General features: G+C 36.2%; 1 protein-coding gene across 2 annotated transcripts in view; it reads right to left on the bottom strand.

Annotated features, from left to right (window-relative positions):
* Positions 1-8277: 8277 nt before the first annotated feature.
* side-VII (sidestep VII transmembrane protein) overlaps positions 8278-21870 on the bottom strand; it is a 494219-nt gene continuing 480626 nt past the window's right edge. For both annotated transcript variants that reach the window (XM_074142232.1, XM_074142233.1), the window contains 2 exons: positions 15908-16089; positions 8278-9413 (listed from right to left, as the gene is read on the bottom strand). In XM_074142232.1, coding sequence (XP_073998333.1) covers positions 9183-9413; positions 15908-16089 — 413 coding nt within the window. In that variant the 3' untranslated portion in view covers positions 8278-9182. The remainder of the gene's footprint in view (positions 9414-15907; positions 16090-21870) is intronic.

Genomic DNA, 21870 nt, shown 5'->3' with positions numbered 1-21870 from the left:
AAATCAATAATTGTCGTACTGTACGATTGATTGCCTAGTAGCTTTACGAACTTTATAAGTTATGTAAACAAAAGAAAAAGGTAATCAATGATCCATTGCGTACGATAATTATAGCTTTTAACTACACATTGTTAAATAATAATATCTATTAAGGTTTTCTTGTTTTTTTGGCAACACTGTTATAACTGAAAATCGATTCTCACCTAGTCAGTGTTGTACAGCATGCAGTATGCCCTAAGTACTGAACCTCTAACTAACAAACAGAACCACTCGTTGTACACTTTCTGACAAAGTCCAGTTTTGGAGACATTTTATAAACCTGACAGTGATCTATTTCTTGTTATTGTTTATTCCAATATCATTGCCGTATATATGTTGCTTAATTTCTCTGATTCTATTATTAATTTTTTCTTTTTTTTTTAGGAGCGACCACATTTGAGATTATTTGGCGCCTGGAGTTTTTTTCACAGCACTACCGGCCTCTGGACAATGTTCTCTCGTTACAAACAACATGGGAACCATCACCGGACAGTGGATCTGTAAGAAGCTCTGAGAAAAAAAAAAAATCTAAGGGCCCCAGCCAGCTGAAATTGATCGAAAAAGTTTAAAGATGATTAGTTCGTGAAAGAACGGTCCCTACAGTGAATGAACGGTTCCCTACAGTGAACGAAAGAACTGGTGAAGTAGATCTACTGAACGGGTCGTTCCTAAACCCACTCTCGTTCACTCGTTCACTCGGTCCGCTAGTTCACTAGCTCAATCGGTCCACTCGGTTGTTCTACATTGAGTCTGGTTTGGAATGGCTAAATAAAACTACCCAAACTTCGACCACACAAATGCGTGTTGAATAAAGTAAAAACAAATTTAATGTATTGGCTATATTTTTAGGCGACCTTTGCGTCCAACTACCAAATTAGGCGTAGTGAATGGAGACAGTTGCTAGTTAGCAACATACTTTACTATAAACTTCACCTCATACTAACTAATTAAGAAATCCAAGCTCTAGACCGGGAATCGAGTTCAGTACATCTCGGAATTACGATCTACGAACACGGCTACAGCTCCAGTTACTGCTCGGTGCCCCCTTGACGTACAGACTAGGCATAGACCAGTTTCATAATTTGTACAAAATGCAATTTGTGCAAAAAAATTTTGTAAAATTTAGAATCGTTTTAAAATTTAGTAACAAGAACAAAACGCAATGAGAATGTACTTTTCTGGTAGTAGCTGCTACCTGCTGGACAATTTTAGAAGTATAACGTTCAACCGGTAAAAGCTCGTCATGTGCTACTTTCTGTCGGATATGATACGAAACCTTCCTAAGATGATTTAGAATACTTGATAATGAGCGTACACTCGCACGACTGATATCTAATTCTGTAACTGACAAATTTTCTAGTAATTTAGAATTTGTATACCAAAATATTTCATTGGTTGCAATAGAATACATAAGTGTGACGACTGTTGATTGAAGTGTGACGACATCATGTCTCCTCAAATTCCTTGTGAAAAAACCTGTTCAAACCTGAGTGAAAGAATTGCTCTTTATGTGAATCACGTGACAAGTTCAAAAAAAAAACTCATTGGCTTTTTAGTCTTTTTAGTAAAAGTCGTTCCAGTCAGTTGCACTTCTGTCGCTCACCTCAGGGTTTTGATTAGACATTTCCAATTCACAAAATATTAACAGCTTACTGAAATACCATAAAGTGCCGGACTAGGGTTATTTATGTCTAGGCTAAATTTAGGCGATTTATTTTATTCTCCCAATTCAAATATTAGAATTATACATCATACTAAAAATAGTACATTAAATGGCTAATGCGAGCGCCACGGTAGCCGAGCGGTTAGAGGCGAGGCTCGCAACGATAATATGATGTATTGTCGTGGTACTGGGTTCGATTCCTGGTCTAAGCATTAGATTTTATTTTTTTTTAAATGTTTAAAATGAGAACTTTGTAGTAAAGTATAGTTAGCACGACGCCTCCGTCCACGACACCTAATTTGGTAGTTGGACGTAAAGCCCGCCTTAAAAAATAGCCGTTACTTTACTTTTTTTTAACTTACATTAGAACCTAACCGATATTCCCTATCTAAAACCTGAGAACTAATCTCAAACTTTCCTTCTCATAAAATCTGAAAAAAACTTTTCTTAAAATCTCAAAAGCTTGGTTTCAATTCTGTACGAACAGAATTCTTATTGCGCAAGCTCCTTACAATCACCAATCAGAGGTTCTGATGGAACCAAACTATTTTTTTTTTTAATGATTTGAAGCGCGTCAACATCTGGCGCACGGAGCTTTTTTCAGTGCACTGCCGGCCTCTGGACAGTGTTCTCTCGTTGCAGACAACATGGGATCCATCAGCGGGACAGTGAGCTGTAAGAAGCTCCTAGAAAGAGAAAATCTGAAGGGTCAGCAGCTCTGGATTCGAACCAACCTGTAATACTCATCTACTAGGATAGTTGGTAGCTAAGAGAAAGGCCTCAGTTGGGGTGGTGGCATATGTGTTTTCCCAGCCAGTGATTGACAGGTAGGAGCGAGACAGAGAGTAGGAGGAGGGCGGCTCCAGCTGAGGTGGTGGCAGTATGTTTTCTCCAGCCAATGAACGTCAGGAGGGCGTGGAAACTTATGCTCAGAGAGTTGGAGAAGGGCAGTCCCAGTTGGAGGGAGGCACGCAGTTAAAAGGAGGCAGACACAGCTGGAGAAGTCAGTTTTTAAGGAGTTCTTAATGGGTTGTTAATCAGTTTTAATCAGTTAGTTTTGAGTGAGTCTTGGAGAGACGTTAGTTTGGAGAGACACTTTGGAAATGACAGTTTGAGAGAGTCAGTGTTGCGGAGTGCTTCAGTGGTAGCTAGTCAGGCGGTTAGTCAGTTAGTGAGTAGAGCTTTGTTAGTGCAGCTGAGACTAGTGCAATTCGGTGCAGTGCGGACCAGTGGTCAGTCGGGGAACAGTTTTGTGGCGTTACGTAGTGAGTAAGTAACAGTAAACTGTTGTGACTGTTGTAAATGGTAACTGTAATGAATAGCGTTAGTTGCTAGTAAATGTTAATGTTAGTAAAGGTAATGTGTTAATAAATCAGGTTATTACTTACAACTTTAGCGAGTTTTATTATTTATCAAACCCACATATTATTCAATAACTAGTGGCAGGCATTAGTTGTGTAAGTAAAGTTCTTTCTTAGTAAAAGGACAAGAAAAACTTTACAATATTTTAGTTCTTGCGGAACACAGATTGAGAACCACTGTACTAAACACACTCTACAAATAATAATTTTGAATTCTGATCATTTTTTTTTTAAATATTGTTTTACTTTTTATTAATATTACACTTTGAATATTATACAATATACATTAAAAAATGTCAAATACATTTTATTCACACATTCATATAAGACAAAAATATTTTTAGAAATGTTTAAATAGTTTCTTTTTAATAATTCCTCTTTTCTTCCCTTCTCTGCTTATAATTTATTATATATATTTATATAATTATTTATATATATAATGCAATATACAATTAAAAAAAAATAATTTTCAATTGAATTTTAGTTAAATTAAAATCGTTCAATTTTTAACAAATTATTTTTCTTTCTCTGTATTTTGTTTTGGCATAGATGGTCAAAAATATGTACAAAGAACGTTCTTAATATTTACCATGCAGTTTTTCATTTTATGAGATGACTTAAAAGAGAGAGAGGTCGTCGGCACTGCTATGGAAACTGATAAACATTCTTTTTAAATCAATGAATTTTTCTTTTTAATGTACAATTTTTACTTACAATTATTATTAATTTTTTTTTTCAAATTTTCATAATCAATAATTTAAAATTTTAAAAGTAAACCTAATGTATTTTTCAACTGTCTTAAAATTTGAGCTCATTGGATACAGAATTTGAAAGAGAATTAAATGAAAAATTAACTAATTTTTTTTTTTTCAATTTAAACAAATGTATGTACCAATATTTACATGGAATCTTTACAAATAAATAAATAAATAAAAGATAAAAAGAATTTGAATAAATAGGAATTTAGCCAATGCCAAACTGATTTGTTAACACTTCATGCAAACTTTGGTGATTGAATTTTAAAAAAACTAAATTATGTAACCCCTTTTTTGGCGGAAAGAGGTAATTAGTAATTAAGTAAAGTAATTGCCTATTTTTTCAGGCGGGGCTTAACGTCCAACTACCAAATTAGGTGTCGTGGACGGAGGCGACTAGTAAACATACTTTACTGAAAATTTATCATATTAACCATTAAATAAAATCCAAGGCCTAGACCAGGGGAATCGAATCCACTAACCAACAATACATCTTAGCTTTGCGGGTCTAGCCTATAACCGCTCAACATACTTTACTGTAAATTTCTCATATTAACCATTAAATAGAATCCAAGACTTAGACCAGGGTATCGAATCCACTAAACCAACAATACATCTTAGCATTGCGGGTCTAGCCTATAACCGCCTAACGTACTTTACTATAAATTTCTCATATTAACTTTTAAATAAAATACAAGACCTAGACCGGGAATCGAATCCACTAACCAACAATACATCTTAGCTTTGCGGGTCTAGCCTATAACCGCTCGGCTACCGTGGCGCCTAATTAAGTAATTAGTGCCTCAATCAGATTGAATTGTAAGGTAAACAGCTGTTCTCACTTACACGAATTTTTCTCACCTCCTTAACGTATGAAGTGAAAATTTCTTTTCATTTTTTTTATTTTCCTACTATCTTTGGTTTTGGTCCAAACTTGCTTCTTGTCGCACAGTTAAATTTTTCCAGAGTTATACCAATTCTTGGGGGAACGTCTTATGCTTAACGTTTATTAGGGTGGGCCCAAGAGAGAAATGTAGTTTTACTGGCCGCTGAGTTGTGTATACTTATCGTACTTCTCCTGTTTATTAATTTCTAATTTCGCTAGATGAACGAAACAGGAGAAGCTGCGGAGAAGTTGTGGAAATTTTGCATTTTTCTTTGGACTCAAATTGGATTCTGGCTTTCTTTTTTGCGATGAATTAGATTTCACTCCTGAACCATCTATAATATTATCTAGTTTTCCGAAGACCATTTTCCCTAGCTCTACCCTTCTAGTTTTCATCCAAGAAAAATAAACAGTAAGCGTTTTTTTTTTCATCAAACCGGAAAAACTAATAAATACAAATTTTCTTTCAGTAAGGGAAAATAAGTTGGCTGGCTGAGTCACTGCACACTAACGTTTTTTCACACATTACCGTCTATTCCTCCCAAAAACACCTTGCAAAACTATTTAGAAGTGTCTAAGAAACCAGAATGGCCAACATTCCACATTGAGGCAATGAAAAATAATCGTACAATAATTTACATTACCCATGGCAACGGGCAGTGAAAGAAATTTAAAAAATAAAAAGATATATAATTTACAATTTTCCTTAACCCTAAAAAAAAAATTCCTTAAACCATAAATAATATATAATACATGATTATAATATTACATAAAAGGACACTTTATATTTACATACATAGAAAACATATTTGTATCATCAAATTTATTAATGTCTTCCAATCTTACCACTTTATTTATTTTTTCAATTATTTACAATTATTTACACACACCAAAAAAAAAAAGCAAAAGGAAATTCGGGAATAAACTTTGAAAAAAGGGATTGGAAAATAAAAAAAATAAGAAAATGTGGTTAGGCCTTAACACAGAAATTATTGAATTTTATAATTTCCCATCCCTTCCAAAAAAAAAAAAACAACGCTAATTTTCACAAAACTGTCTCAAGTCAGACAAAATTTGAAGCGGAAAAACAAAATTTCCTGAATTCCAAAAAATTACAGTCTTACTACAAAATAATAATTTTTCTATCTTATTTAATCTAATCTTTTCTTTCTGTTTTACAACATTACCTACTCTTCGAAAATAAAAGAAAAATTTTTTTGTTATAATTTAATATCTTTTTATACATAAAAATATATTTATTAACAGTCTGTACACAAAATTAACAATTTATTCTTTAATAATAAATAATAATTAATTAATATTGGATTATTTACAACAAAAAAAAACAAAAGTTAACATATTTATTTGACTTTATTATCCAATGAAATTATTAAATATTATCATATAAGTAAAATTTATTAGTTTAGTTTTCTTCAAACTATAAAATATTTGCAGTATTATTAATAACCAGATTAGTTTTCTTTGAATTTTGTACAAGATGAATTCTTGTACAAAAAACTGAATGAAGTATATTACAAAAATTGTTTACTTTTCCATTCATCTTGTACAAAAAACTGAATGAAGTATATTACAAAAATTGTTTACTTTTCCATTCATCTTGTACAAAAAACTGAATGAAGTATATTACAAAAATTGTTTACTTTTCCATTCATCTTGTACAAAAAACTGAATGAAGTATATTACAAAAATTGTTTACTTTTCCATTCATCTTGTACAAAAAACTGAATGAAGTATATTACAAAAATTGTTTACTTTTCCATTCATCTTGTACAAAAAACTGAATGAAGTATATTACAAAAATTGTTTACTTTTCCATTCATCTTGTACCAAAAAACTGAATGAAATATATTACAAAAATTGTTTACTTTTCCATTCATCTTGTACAAAAAACTGAATAAAGTATATTACAAAATTATTACAGTTTCAATAATTAATATAGTTTTGGAAGATTATTTTTTTCTTTCAATTTTTTTTTTTGTCTAAAATTATAGTTAAAATAATCACAAAAGTTTAGCGGACTTTGATCCTATTTCTTTCACTCTTTTATGAATCTAAGAAATAGTTCTTTTAATTCAGAGTGGTGTTTTGAGATACTTTGAGAAAGAAAAGATTTATGATCCTCATTGTTAGAGGGATATGGAGGATCAGAGAACGAACTTAGAAGGTCAGCGAGCTGGCAGTAAGGGGACCTGATTTAATCTGTGACATCCCCCCCCCCAGTAAGGGATATTGTCTTGTAGAAAGCCCTAATTGAGAGATTCAATCTGGAAGGGGCTAACTAGGAGGAGCCAGGCAAAAAAAAAAAAAAGAGGAACGTCCCTAAACTGAAAGATTGGTCGATGGTGATGCGCAAAAGCGAACAATACGGGAATAATGGTAGAAATTCTTTGATGAGGTACTTGGTTAAATGGTATTTAGAACTATTTTGGTCAGGTAAGTGGAGGTCTTGGGTCCTTCTTCAGGTGGTGAGGCTCCCAGGGATGTTCACAGTTAAAAATCTTAATCAAAAAAAATTCAAGCCGACTTACTTAGTTCGCCTACTCTTCGGGTCTTTGTGTAAGCATTCCTGGACACGCGTACATTCTCCAGCTGCTGACCAAGACCCGATCTTGTGACCACACTACTTCCCGGCCGACTAGCTTCAGTAAAAACTGTTTCTTCCTCTTTCTCTCATACCCAGATTCACTTTGCTACTTCTCACAATCAAGCAAAGAGAACATCAGAATCTTACAGTATTTTCTTAACCAATAATGGAAAGTTGAAGTTCAATTTAAGTACGCTCAAATACTTCGCTCAAAAAAAGTTTTCAATTCCAATGGATGTTAGAGAGACAAAATTGGCAAAGTATTATTCACTTAGGCGCCACGGTAGCCGAGCGGTTATAGGCAATGCTAAGATATTATATTGTTGGTTAGTGGATTCGATTCCCCGTCTAGGTCTTGGATTTTATTTAATAGTTAATAAAAGAAATTTACAGTAAACTATGTTAGGGGGATATAGGCCAGACCCGCAATGCTAAGATGTATTGTTGGTTAGTGGATTCGATTCCCTCAGTCTAGGTCTTGTATTTTATTTAATGGTTAATATGAGAAATTTTTAGTGATGTATGTTAGGCGGTTATAGGCTAGACCCGCAAAGCTAAGATGTATTGTTGGTTTAGTGGATTCGATTCCCCGGTCTAGGTCTAGGATTTTATTTAATGGTTAATATGAGAAATTTATAGTAAAGTATGTTAGGCATTTATAGTCTAGACCCGCAAAGCTAAGATGTATTGTTGGTTAGTGGATTCGATTTCTGATGTCTAGGTCGTGTACTTTATTTAATGGTTAATATGAGAAATTTTTAGTGATGTATGTTAGGCGGTTATAGGCTAGACCCGCAAAGCTAAGATGTATTGCTGGTTTAGTGGATTCGATACCCCTGGTCTAGGTCTTTGATTTTATTTAATGGTTAATATGAGAAATTTACAGTAAAGCATGTTTGCTAGTCGCCTCCGTCCTCTACACCTAATTAGGTAGTTCGACGTTAAGCCCCGCCTGAAAAAATAGGCGATTACTTTACTTACTCACATTTACCACTTAAAGCCTCAAACTAGCATTAAATTCCCACCAATGCCTCAAGATGCATCAAAAATTAGATAGCAAAATAAATAAATAAATAGTCTCAAAACCTTCCCAACAATATAAGATCAGATATTCAATCAAAAAAATATAAAAACCCTGTCTTTTGATTTAAAAAAATTTATACAATTCCCAAATTTATTAGCTTTTCTTCCTGTTTCCCTAAAATTTAACAAAAAAAATTACCAAATTTATTTATTATTTATTATTTATTTTTACTTAAAAATATTAATAAAAATATTAATTACATCACAATAAATATTTTTCTTGCTTACTTTAAGAAATCACCAAGAATTATTTTCTCACTTAATACTAACAAAAATTTACAATTTAATAGAGTTTAATGTATATATATATATATATATTTATATTCATAAATTCCTTTTTTATACATAAATTTTTTCTTAATCTGTAATTTTTATTAGATAAAATTACAGTCTGATATTAGAATTCACAATTAGAAATTAAATATCGTACAAGTTAACAGTACATCGATTTCTTTTTTGTTTTTTGTAATGAAAACTCAGAAACACCTTCACTTTCTTTTAAAATCGTAGTCTTTTTCACGGGTTTTCTTTTTACTTTTATATTGTTTCTTTTTCTTAAAGGGAAAAAACCTTTCAAGAAATTTTCTAAAGTCCAGAATTTCTTGTTATAATTATTTTCAATTTCATTTTCTAGTAAGTCAAATATTTTATTTTCTGTCCACAACTTTTGGAAAAGATTTGATTTTCTTTCCGCTTTCCGTTTTTGGGTCTTTGTGCGCAAGCGCATGTGGTGGATGTGGAGTTTTTTTTTTTTTTTTTAGCTACATTTGACTTACAGTTTAGTCATTAGTCAGACTTGACTTTCACGTTTATTCGCCATCAATGGTGTCTGCGGACTAGGATCTGTGCCAGCGCCGGCGGCCGCCATAGGTACATGTGGCGCAGGTTCTGGCGGAAGTACTGGTACACCGCGTATTGGTACCACTGTTTGATAAGGTGTCCTAGCTGTTGGCGGAACTCCGCCCCAATGACGTGGCAGGGTACATCCTCCGCCGGCGAACATGCCTACTTCGCCGACTTGCTGTTTTTTTTTGGAACAGTAAAAATAATATAAGTCGCATGAATAAAATTTCAATGAAATAATAGTAGGAACGCAAGGAGGTAAAGGTAAAGCATGAGTAAAGCAGTTTTTAAAGATTAGTAGAAGGATACTGTTTCCTGCAGAGAAATGTAACGATATGGAAATGAAAAAAATGAATTCAATTTGGGGGGGGCGTCGCAGGCTCCCTCGGGTGGAACTAGCACTCTTGAATCCAACAGTGAGTCCCCTCCAAATAAATAAAGTAAACTCCACATCAGCCCCAATTTACTGAACAAGTCTCTAGCTGCAGGTTTTTCCTCTCCTTTCTCCCTGCATTCCAATCCTTCTCACCTAAATTTTCTCTTTCTTCACTAGATTAGAAAGGTTAAGACGTATAATACATTACATTTACACTTCTAAATTTATTTTATGTACAGTGTAGTCTCGGTTATCCGTCATGACCAGGACCGGACACGTGACGGATAGTCGAATAGACGGATAATGGGAAAAAACAGGAAAATTTCCAGATTCTTTTGTTTAACGTGTATAAAACTTTGTATTAACTGGTATACATATTTTATACGTTTATACGCTTAAGCCTTAAAGGTCTGGTATCTTTCATTATTCAATTCATTCTATTGGGTATTAAAATTAATGAATACAATGTCGGTGACATCTAATCGGTTTTGTGGGCGGTTTTGTTTGTGGTTGATCTTTTTAGGAAAGAAAACCGACAAACTGTCGAATGATGGACACGAGTATGTACCTAAAAGACAAAGGAAAAAATCTCGAAAGAAAATATTCACACTCTTTTTTAGTTTTCTTTTTAAAATAATATATATTTTTTTTTTTTTAAATTTTTAAATACTGAGGTCGGTGACGGTTAATTGGAATAGACGGATACAAGGGTGACGGATAACCGAGACTCCACTGTATATATTTATTGCAATAAATATTTATTCCATTCTACTCAACAAGTCTAGGAGGCAGAGGCGAGTGAACACACATGGACTTAAAGTTCTTCAAGGACATAAAAATCATCAAGCAAAACGCACCAAGTAGGTGGGCGGCACGGGGACTTCCATTACTGTGACCTCATTTCCTGCTCTAGCAGATTTCCGCAGCTAATGCCATCATCAATAAATTAATAAATCCTGAATCAAATATTTCCTCAATAGGTAGTAATACACTGTGACAATGCTGTCTTCTCCCGTTCGGCCAAGGAGATAGAAATGAGCGAATCTTGCCTACAACTAAGGAAACAGGGAAGTAGATAGCTTTATCCCAATGTCATTTCGAGGGAACACATGGTATTAATCTTAGTTAGAATCAAGAATATTTATGAAATTCAGAATTAGGAAAGAAAAGTTAAAAACTATCGAGTCATTCATTTGAATTAATACAGAGTTTGAAAAATCTGTCCCCCCCACGAAGATTATGAGGGGTGGGGTGGCGGGCGGAAATGCTATTACATTTTTTTTTTCCAAGTCTTCCATCTTTTTTTTTCTTCTTGACAGTGAAGACATAATAAGTGTACTTGGTACACTTCCGCCGGATATGTCTTCATTCTACGTCCATTTTGTCATTAGGTCTGTTTTGACGTTGGTGTGAAGTTTTTGGAAGGGCATAACTGGTGTGCATGCTTGTGGAGGTGGTAAATAAAGGCTGTGGTGGTGAATAATAGGAGACAGAGAGAGATAGAGAGAAGGGGCTGTAAACGTCACGCTAGTGAAGAAGAAAGAAGAAGAAGGTTGCATGAAAGAGGCACGATGTCCCTGAGAGTGCTCCTGGCATGAGACTTAGGAGTGGCGTGGAGTAGAGGGTAGTAGACTGGCCAGGGAACCGGGTTACACCCTACTCCATCCTGGCTATTCTGCCGCTCCTTCATCACATGGAACGCAATTAAGGGCTACGACAGGAATGATAATGACCTCCGGCCTTTTTGTTTGCGTGAGCGCGTGCGTGTGTATTGGTTGCACGCAGAGTACTGGAGTGAAGATGGACTACTGGAGGAGGATGAGCTTTCCAGTAGGGACAAGAAGAAGTGGGTAGCACAAATTCTGGGTGGCAAGTGTGTAGCTCCAGTGGCGCCACCCTTGTGAGGAGGAGACCCTGGCGACATTGAATGAGCAAGAGGATAAAATATGAAGCTTTTCTGCCAAGAAGACAGGGTCAACTGAACTCGCCACCCTTCGCCATGCTCTTACACACTATAGAGGCAGCATAGCCCGTCCCTCTGCTGTTATTGTCCTTGTTGATGTTTCCTATTGTTACCCTGTACTGCATCTCTGGTTCTTACAGATCCTCAGGTCCTTCACACCACCAGAACAGCGAGAGGGTTGTAGTAGAAAATCTATAGTGTAAAGCATCATTCTCATGCTAATTGAACTGATTTCTTGATAGACCTTACTACAGCTTCATGACCCTATCTCCCACCACTTATTGTAAAATACGAGTTAAGAGCATTGTCATGGTGCTGCCCATAATTAATAGTAAATCATTTACACTAACTAAAACTTTAGTGGCCACCACTACTAACACACACTAACAAGCCCAGAATGAGCTACTATTTCCCAGTAACTACCTTGCCAAAGTAAACAAGTTAAAACAAGCAAACAAGAGATTACGTCATCTTCTACAAAGTAATTACTTTTTACTCCATTTACTTCATTGAAGTAAAATAGCCGCGAGTAGCTCAGCGTAGCGCAAAACTATCCTCCTTCTTCTTCTTCTTCTTTTTATCATCAATCAAGAAGACAATGGCGATCACACAACATTTGGATGAATAATGAAATTTTCTTAGAAGTTATTAAAAATGGATCATATTGAAATTGTGGTTTAGAACTACTGTTCATTATTTTTAGTGTGACTGATTCATAGTTTTAAATTGGATGAAAAAAATAACTTGCCAGTTTCAGTCATTATATATTTTTATTATGCTGAGCTTTCGACTCTAGGGACTAGGTCATCTTCAGGGCTGTGGAACATATTTAAGTTTGAAAATAATTAATATACATACTTTTTTTTGATTAAAAAAAAATTATTTTGTAATTTACAATCTGTATACATTGTATACAATAAGTAAATATGAAGAGTATGATGAACTGGTGCGGGAGGAGAGCAGGAGGAGAGAAACTACCCAGCGGTAGCACTCTCTATAGAAGAGAGGAGAGTGTGAGGAGGAGAGAGGAGAGATAGGGGAATAATGGCGTTTAGGTCTTCAGCCTGCAAGGAAGTCGCGGGGCCGCTGGCGATTCAGTCGGCGAGGAGTATTAGTGATGTCAGAGGAAGCAAGAGACAGTACAATAGGATTAGAGCTAGTCGAGGGAGTAGTATAGAATTTTTGGTATTTAGTCTTGGCGAGTTGGTCTTTGAAGGGAATGTTGAGGACGTTGAGGAAGAGTGAGGTTAGTCACCGTAGAAAGGAGCGTCCAGCTATCTGTCGGCAGTAGTTTTGACCGAAATGTCTCTGTTACAGTCCGTATGTTTGTAGGTTTGGCTGAAACCCAGACAGCTCTAGTCCATAAGTCTCACCATAGGTTTGAGAATAGTACTGTATATCAAGCGTTTTGAGTTCAATGGGCAATTTAGAGCGTCGTCCAAGTAGTCTGTAAAGCAGTTTCGCACGTTTTGTCATTGCTTGCCTTTTAAGTCTAGTGTGTACTATACATACTTAAATTTGAAAATATGTTCCACAGCCCTGAAGATGACCTAGTTCCTAGGGTCGAATGCTGAAATGATTGAAACTGGCAGTTACGTTTCCATCAACGATTTTCACTCAACTTTGTACTAAATATTTTTTCCTTTTCAAAGAGATTTTCCGTAATTAAGTTTTCTTGTAACTTCCAACTATAGAAGATAGTATATTCAATATTATACAAGTTCACTGCGGTAAAAGTTATACTGTTTGAAGGTAGAAGATTTCACTTAGAACTTCTCACAACTTTCTTCGCAGCTAAAATAAAACCGTTTGACATCTTTCTAGACTATTAAAGAACAGAATTAAAGAATTAAAGAATCAGCTGTTTTAAAGATAAGTCTTTAAACTATTAAAAATTTAAGTTTATTTAATTAAAATAATTTTGTATTTTTTAAAATTTTTTTCCATCGTAACACGCATGTTTATTTATTTATCCCTGATATCGGTCTTTTTTCCACCATCAGAGATAGTTTAATCCTCTCATACCACACTTGCTGATTCAGAGTCAAGTTGAAATCTCTTCACCAAACTATTTAATCTACCTCTGCTGATGGATGAAACTACGATGTCAGTCAGAGGTTAACAATAAACACGCTATGACGAATAAAATCGGAAGATATTACTCCCAGCATCATAAATCCTCTCCCCCCGAACCTCCTCATGTCAAACTTGCCATTGCACGCTGATGACGTGGCCTTGTACACGTCATCTTGGTGAATGGACACACCATCACCAACAGACTTACTCTTGCAATAGACAGACTAACTAAATTACTGCACTAAGTGGAGAATTAAAATAAACCACGATAAGACTAACACTATACTCTTTACCAAACGTTGACCCTCCTTTAAACGTCATATCAGACGTTAATAATACTCTGATCCCGTGGTCTGCCCACGTTAAGTACTTAGGGCTTACTTTAGACAACAAACTGCCTTTCACTACGCACTTACAGGGCAATGTAAACGTAGGCAAACTGGACTACACGACTATTATTTCCTCTACTCTAACGTGACTCCAAAATGACTGTAACACAACAAAAACTCCTCCATTTACAAAGTAGTCAGTAGAATCTGGAGCCTGGAGCCTGGACTTGTAAGTAGTAACATCAAGAAACTCTACAGGACAACACAGAACAAATTTCTGAGACTCGCAACAGACTCTCCAAGACGCACTAGTCATTGACTCCAATACACAAGACTCTGCATCCATTATCCCCCTGGTACAGTCCTGGGTACCAAAATCGTCTGCTCAAACTCCTTTCCATCCTAGACTGTCATCCTAATCCACTCTGTCGCGACATAGCCTCCTATAGATCCTGCTATCCTCCTACAGACACAAAAGACTAAAACAACTCCTCTAACTCTCTACACTAGCTGCAGGTTTTTCCTCTCCTTTTTTCCCTGCATTCCTATCCTACTCACCTAACCTTTCTCGTTCCTCACTTGGTAAGAAGGTTTGAAATGTACTATACATTATACTTCTGTATTTATTTTATATGCACATTTACATAAATAAATACTTATTCATTCATTCATTTACTCCCAGCACTGCACTCTTAACCACATTTCCAATAAGATTCTTTGTAACTTTTATTTGTTGAAAGCTTTTGAAAAGCACCATGCACTTGTGGACTCGGCAATGTGTTCAAAGCTCACAACTTCTTACAATAGACAACTATTAGAAGTTTCCTGGACAACCCTCCAGGACAATAAAGTTTTTTTAAACTATTTTTTTCTTCATAAAAAAACATCTCTTAACGCCCCCAAAGAGTGCGCGCTCAAGTTTTGTGCGAACTGGTGGGAAGGGGAGGCTCAACCATAACCGGAAGGAAGAGTCTGCTGTCTATTCCACCGCGTTACAGGAAATATATAGTTCACTAACTAGGAACACATTTGCCATTTTAATTAAATTGGTCAGGTTTAATTAATGTGGCAGAGGGAATAGCTCGGCTTCCAGGTTCCAGCAGGAGCTTTCCCAGTCTTATTCACTTAGTGCCTACAGCCCCACTCTTAATCTACTTCTTCTTCTTCTTCTTGTTCTTCTGGACACTCTCCTTTTCAACTACGCCATTCTTCTTCCTTAATTCTATTCTATTTTTATTCTCTTACCCACCCACACTTCACGTTCATCTTTTTTTTTATTTAATTTATCTTTATTTGCATGTTAATTTAGTACTCTGTGTATCTGCTAAATGAGTTAGCCTGTTCTGAACCCTTTTAGAATGGGTTTTTTCCGCCTTCATATTTCCACTGAAGTCTTCTACGCTTTTCCTGCCGTCTACGTCTACGCTGCTTCTAAAAAAAAAACTTTACACGATTAGTTTGAGGGTTAGCTGTGACGAACATCAAGGGGAGGGCTGTCTGCCATTAATGGTTTAGCCCTTGGGTGCCTGATGTTTTAAAATAGGGTTATTAATAGAAACAATGAGTATTATATTCAGCAAACTTCATTCCCTGTTTCGGTTCAGGAAAGACCGCCTGACTGACCCAATCGGACCTGCTCGGACATGTCGATGTAGACATTAAAAGATTGAGCTGAACAAACAGCGCCTCCCAAATTGTGGCCTACTTGTTAATATGGTGCTCTTAAGAAAACCATGGGTTAATTGAAGTCTACCAGACCACCGGACCATTCAGGATCGCAGCGATTACCATACAGTTAGCACTCTATCTACACATTATCTTGAGCTCCTACAGCATGACCAGGATAATCAAGAAAATAAAGTGCCCGTCCAATGAAGTCCAGCTTTGGGCACTTTCAGCTATTAGAAGATGAAATGACTGGAACTAACCGGTGGTTTTGTAGTAGGTATGTTGCTTAGATCTTGCAAGGGTAGGCCACCATTCCTCAAGGTACAGTAGCCAGTATAGGGTCCTGGTTGTAATAAGGATCTTGTTGGCGACGTCCTTGTAGTTTCTATTGTGCTCACTAATTGTCGTTTCCTCATGAATTCGTGTTCTTCCTCTTCTAAACCTATTATGGACAAAAAAAGACAAGATTAATGAACTAGTCAAAAGTCCTTTCCAGAATAAGATGCTCACTCTACATCACCCTTTGCAACATGATTTACCCACAACATCCTGGTAACACCTCGGCTTCTAAACCATGAGATGTCGATGCCTTTTTCTTGATAAACCCGGTTAGCATTTGTGGTTTAAATTTTTGCTCTAAAAAAACAATCTTAGGGAGCACAATTTCTTTTACTCAAATAAAAATACACTTTGAAGATTCATCTAGCTCATAGACGGGGAAAAAAATGATTGAGTGGAGAGCAAATAATCTTGATAGGAGAATTTTATGAAATAAAACGAGAAGCAATGCAGGAGTGAGTAAGAGCTGGTACTCTGATGAACCTCCTTTTATACTGGGCTAAAGGTCCTCCAGGATGGAGTTAAGTAGAGGATGTAATAAACGTAAGTGAGCGTATAGCGTGCTATATAAATAGCAGAGATAGGCGCTAATATAGATTGCCCTATTCTCCCTTTCTTAGTTAATGGAATACTCTACTAGGGGCGCTACTATCCCTTCTTTATATGCTCTATATATATGTAAATATGTATATATACGTATATATACAGGATGAACGTAAAATAACTTCTGTAACAATTTCACAGTTTGAAATTTACTTCTGAATAACAAAGAGATTCTAAAATTTCCATCAATAGACTTCATTAATTCTTTATGAAGTAGGCGCCACGGTAGCCGAGCGGTTATAGGCTAGACTCGCAATGCTAAGATGTATTGTTGGTTAGTGGATTCTATTTCTCAGTCTAGGTCTTCTATTATATTTAATGGTTAATATGAGGAATTTATAGTAAAGTATGTTGAGCGGTTATAGGCTAGACTCGCAATGCTAAGATGTATTGTTGGTTAGTGGATTCTATTTCTCAGTCTAGGTCTTCTATTATATTTAATGGTTAATATGAGGAATTTATAGTAAAGTATGTTGAGCGGTTATAGGCTAGACTCGCAATGCTAAGATGTATTGTTGGTTAGTGGATTCTATTTCTCAGTCTAGGTCTTCTATTATATTTAATGGTTAATATGAGGAATTTATAGTAAAGTATGTTGAGCGGTTATAGGCTAGACTCGCAATGCTAAGATGTATTGTTGGTTAGTGGATTCTATTTCTCAGTCTAGGTCTTCTATTATATTTAATGGTTAATATGAGGAATTTATAGTAAAGTATGTTGAGCGGTTATAGGCTAGACTCGCAATGCTAAGATGTATTGTTGGTTAGTGGATTCTATTTCTCAGTCTAGGTCTTCTATTATATTTAATGGTTAATATGAGGAATTTATAGTAAAGTATGTTGAGCGGTTATAGGCTAGACTCGCAATGCTAAGATGTATTGTTGGTTAGTGGATTCTATTTCTCAGTCTAGGTCTTCTATTATATTTAATGGTTAATATGAGGAATTTATAGTAAAGTATGTTTGCTAGAAGCCTCCGTCCACGACACCTAATTGGTTAGTTGGACGTTAAGTCCCGCCTGAAAGAGTTTTTAAGATCATAATTTCACCCAATACTGCAAGGGAGTTAAAAAAAAAAAAATGTAACTTAAACCAAAATCACAGATAATCTTCTTGTACTGTTAGGTTGCCATACCTGCGCCTAAGTCACGCCATGATTCCTGAAGATGTGGCTAAAATATTCCCCCCCCCAAAAAAAAATTGGGGGCTGGGAAAAACTTTAAAAGAATAACCAATGGAGGGACACAATTTAGTACTGAACTCATCCCCAAATAAACTGCGCATTTCAAATAACTTGTACAGCAAAATCATTTCACATAAAATTCCTCAGGGTAATCAATCTAGGCGTGCCTTTGCAGATCTTCTAAGTCACTTTTTGTGGAGGGGGGAAATTCCTCTCAAGATCCATCCGAATATCTACATTTCAAAGATCTCTACCTATTTAAACTTTTAAACATGGACAGAGTAAAATTTTTATGACACCCCCCTTCTTTGTGGTCCATGCTGTTGGAAAAGGAGAAACGTAAAACATGTTGGTAAGGGTTAATATTATATTCTTTATAGTCTTTTTACAAAGGTGTACAACCTGGGGTACTTGGTTTACTAGTGTGTGTTTGTGTGGAATATTGGGCATAACCCTCCTTCTTGTACGACCCGCTGAATAAAGGAACAAAAGAGAGTGTACATAAAAACAAATTAAAGACGCTGGTGCTTCCATCTGGTGGGCTGCTGTGCCATCCACTAGGACATAATTGAGGCATAAGTGATGACATCATTACACGTATGTAGTGAGGGACTTTACTTTGATGTAAAAGTCACCCCCTTAGTTGTTTCAGGGAAGTAATGCTTCTAGGGTGCTTCCGCTCTCTGTGTCGGCCGGAACCCATCCTATTACACTGTAAGCTTCCCTCTTTCTTTTTAAGGAGATTTTATTATGTTTTGGCATAAAAGGAAACGTGGGAGAAAATTTAAAAGGGAAAAAAAGAATGGGGTTTTTCCTCACAGTAAGTACTCTGGTTTTTCCTCATCACCTTTGCGCCTTAATGGCGTACGTTGTTTGGCACTGTTGTTAAGGGAAACCGTCTAAGTCACTTTTATTAGAGATAAAGCTTTTTGAAAGCTCATTAAGCCGGATACTGTTTCCTGTTAAACTCGGCTTAACTTAGATTAGACCTTGGAAGCCATTGCGACTTAAGGGAAAGCGGGTCACCGTAGCAGTCATAATTAGCCAACCAATTCCAGGTTAATTTAAAAGGAGTCTGTTGGAAAGGTTACAGGATAAAGCGTGAATCATCGACCTCGCTAGACCGCACTGGAGAAACTTTCAAACATTTGGATAGTAGTATTTCTAGTAAAGTAAGTAAAGTAAAGTAATTGCCTATTTTTTCAGGCAGGCTTTATGTCCAACTACTAAATTAGGTGTCGTGGACGGAGGTGACTAACATACTTTACTGTAAATTTCTCATATTAACCATTAAATAAAATGCAAGGCCTAGACTGGGAATCGAACCCACTAAACCAACAATACATCTTAGCGTTGCGGGTCTAGCCTATAACCGCCTAACATACTTTACTACAAAATTTCTCATATTAACCATTAAATAAAATACAAGGTTTAGACTGAGGAATCGAATCCACTAAACCAACTATACATCTTAGCTTTGCGGGTCTAGCCTATAACCGCTCGTCTAACGTGGCGTCTTAATAGTATTTCTATATCCCCTCAATAATTTAAGATATATCTGAGAAATCTCAGAATCTGTGTGGGTTCTAAGAAAGGTATATCAATCCTCTAACACCAGCTAACTTCTCAGGAATCTAAATTACTAAAGTTTTTTTTTAGATTTACCGTTTTTGAGTCATGCTTAACACACAGTGTACAGCGAAGTACTAGTAAAGACTACTTTTATGTTGTTATCAGGAGACTATAAAAGACTAAATATGTTTAAAAAAAAAATGCAAACTGACGGCATACATCCCTCTCTCTATAAGAGCTAAGGGAAAAACAGAAAAAAGCCTGCCAGTATAGTACAATTTTCTTCTAACCCTATTTTTTCAATTTTTACGCAGCATATTGCAGGGACGTAGCTCATGGTAGTCACAGTTTGTATCCCTGTTTATTTCCTTTGTTTTAAACAGTTTTGCCAACAGTCAGCCAATTAAAAACACTTTCATAAGTTCGCCTAGCGAGAGAACCTAGCAACATCAGCGGACCACACCCACAATAACAATTCTGGGGGGAAAAAACTACTTTATATTGGAACGTAGAATTTCTCAAAATTAATTTCCGGTTTTCCTTTCTATTACGAAATCAAGTCTTGAACTCCAGCTGATAATCAGCTGACTGCTTTCTTCTATCGCTGTTATTAATTTGAAAAAAAGTTTACAATGTCCTTTATTTCCTTTAAAAATAAAGCCGGAAAATGCAAAAAACAGATAATTGTTTCTTTCCTTTATAATAAAGAATTAAATTTCACACGTGTGTAAGCCGCGCACGTGTCTTTGAGAACTATGTCTTGTCGTACTTCTAACCAAAAAGCTCTTCTATTCCTGTTAATTTGCTTTCCCCCCCAAGAAGTAAAGAATAAGAAGGATGCCAATCTGAAGTTCACTTCCTGCTCGTAATTTCCGACCAGATTCGTTGTGCTAACTTTTCTATTCCGGATGAAGACGCTAACAAAATAATTACAATTACATTACTTAATAGCGTTAAGTTTACATTTTATGAAAAGAAATTGAAGAAAATTTATTTTACGTCATCGATAAGCCGTCAGCCGGAAGTTGGTTCAGGTCCTCTGAGTGGGCGGAAGTATAGAAAATATCTAGAATACACAAAAAAAAAAATCGCAGGAAGTAGCTACTTTCCGAATTTCAGGTCAAAATCCCTCTTCTAGAAAGCTGATGCTGAATAGTGATCTATTCAGAATGCAAGATGGGAATTATCTGTTTTAATAAAACAAAAGTTTTATTAATATTAAAGAGTTATTATCATTATCATTATCATTATCATTATTAAAACTGTCCGGTAGGACAGTTGTATAAGAGTTGATCGTCAAAAACTGCACGAAAAAGCGTAACGTTGAAAAACACCCAACTTTGACAATTTTTTTCTCTTTTTTTTATAAAAGATAAAATTCCCAAATTTTCTTTAAAATATAAGGCAAATCTTCATTTATAACTGTAATTTTTTTGCAACAACCCAGATCTAATAGGTTTCGAGGAAAACGATTTCAAAAATGGGCTTATTATTACTGTTATTATTATTATTATTATTATTATTAATGATTTATGTCCAAAGACTGAGTGCCCTACGGATCGCTTCAGCATACCGCACTGTATCGGGTCCAGCTATTCTGGTAATTGCAGGAGTGATACCAATCCATTTATTAGCCAAAGAGAGGAGGGCTATATACCTACGGAACGCAGAGCTCAGAAAAGCAGCAGTCCGTAAGGAAGAAAGGGATCGTACCCTGCAGAATTGGCAGGTAGCCTGGGAACAGGAGTCCAGAGGGAGATGGACTTCGAAACTCATTAAGCATGTAAGACCATGGCTGGAGAGGCGGTCTGGGGAGGTTAACTTTTATCTCACCCAGTTCTTGAGTGGACATGGATATTTTAGGTCGTATCTCCATAGGATGGGAAAGGTGGCCTCTCCGTGCTGCCTCTTCTGTCCAGAGGTGGTTGATGACGCTTCCCACACATTTTTTTGTGTGTAGTCAATGGGCTACTCAGCGTGACCAGCTGGTACAGAAGATAGAGGATTTCTGTCCGGACTCTATCATCGATAAGATGATAGGCCAAGAGGAGACCTGGAACAGTGTGTCAAGCTTTGTAAACTCGGTTCTTCAAGAGAAAAAAGGGTATTTAGATGCATAGAAAGAAATAGGAGAGGGCCTTTAGGGCCTATAAAGACCTGGCCTGAAGTAGTGTGCTGAACAGTTCCGGGCCAGTGTTCCGCAGTTAGAGGAGGTGTTTTAGTGGGTAGCCACCCGGGAGTCCCACACTTCGCGCATAAAGCGTTTCACCTACCTTCGATAAAAAAAAAAAAAAAAAAAAATTATTAATGATTTAAGGCGCATCTAAGGTTGTTGGCGCCCGGAGCTTTTTTCAGTGCACTGCCGGCCTCCGGACAGTGTTCTCTCGTTACAGACAACAGTGTCCATCACCGGACAGTGAGCTGTAAGAAGCTCCTAGGAAGAGAAAAATCTAAGGGTCAGCAACTGGATTCGAACCCGGGACTTCGGCGTGGGAGTTCAGTACGCTATCCGCATAGCTAATCCCTT

This window comes from Rhodnius prolixus, unplaced genomic scaffold (genome assembly GCF_049639745.1).
Source record: "Rhodnius prolixus isolate KJV_2025 unplaced genomic scaffold, Rpr scaffold_6, whole genome shotgun sequence".
Classification (NCBI taxonomy): domain Eukaryota; kingdom Metazoa; phylum Arthropoda; class Insecta; order Hemiptera; family Reduviidae; genus Rhodnius; species Rhodnius prolixus.
This window is presented reverse-complemented; position numbering and strand designations above follow the sequence as displayed.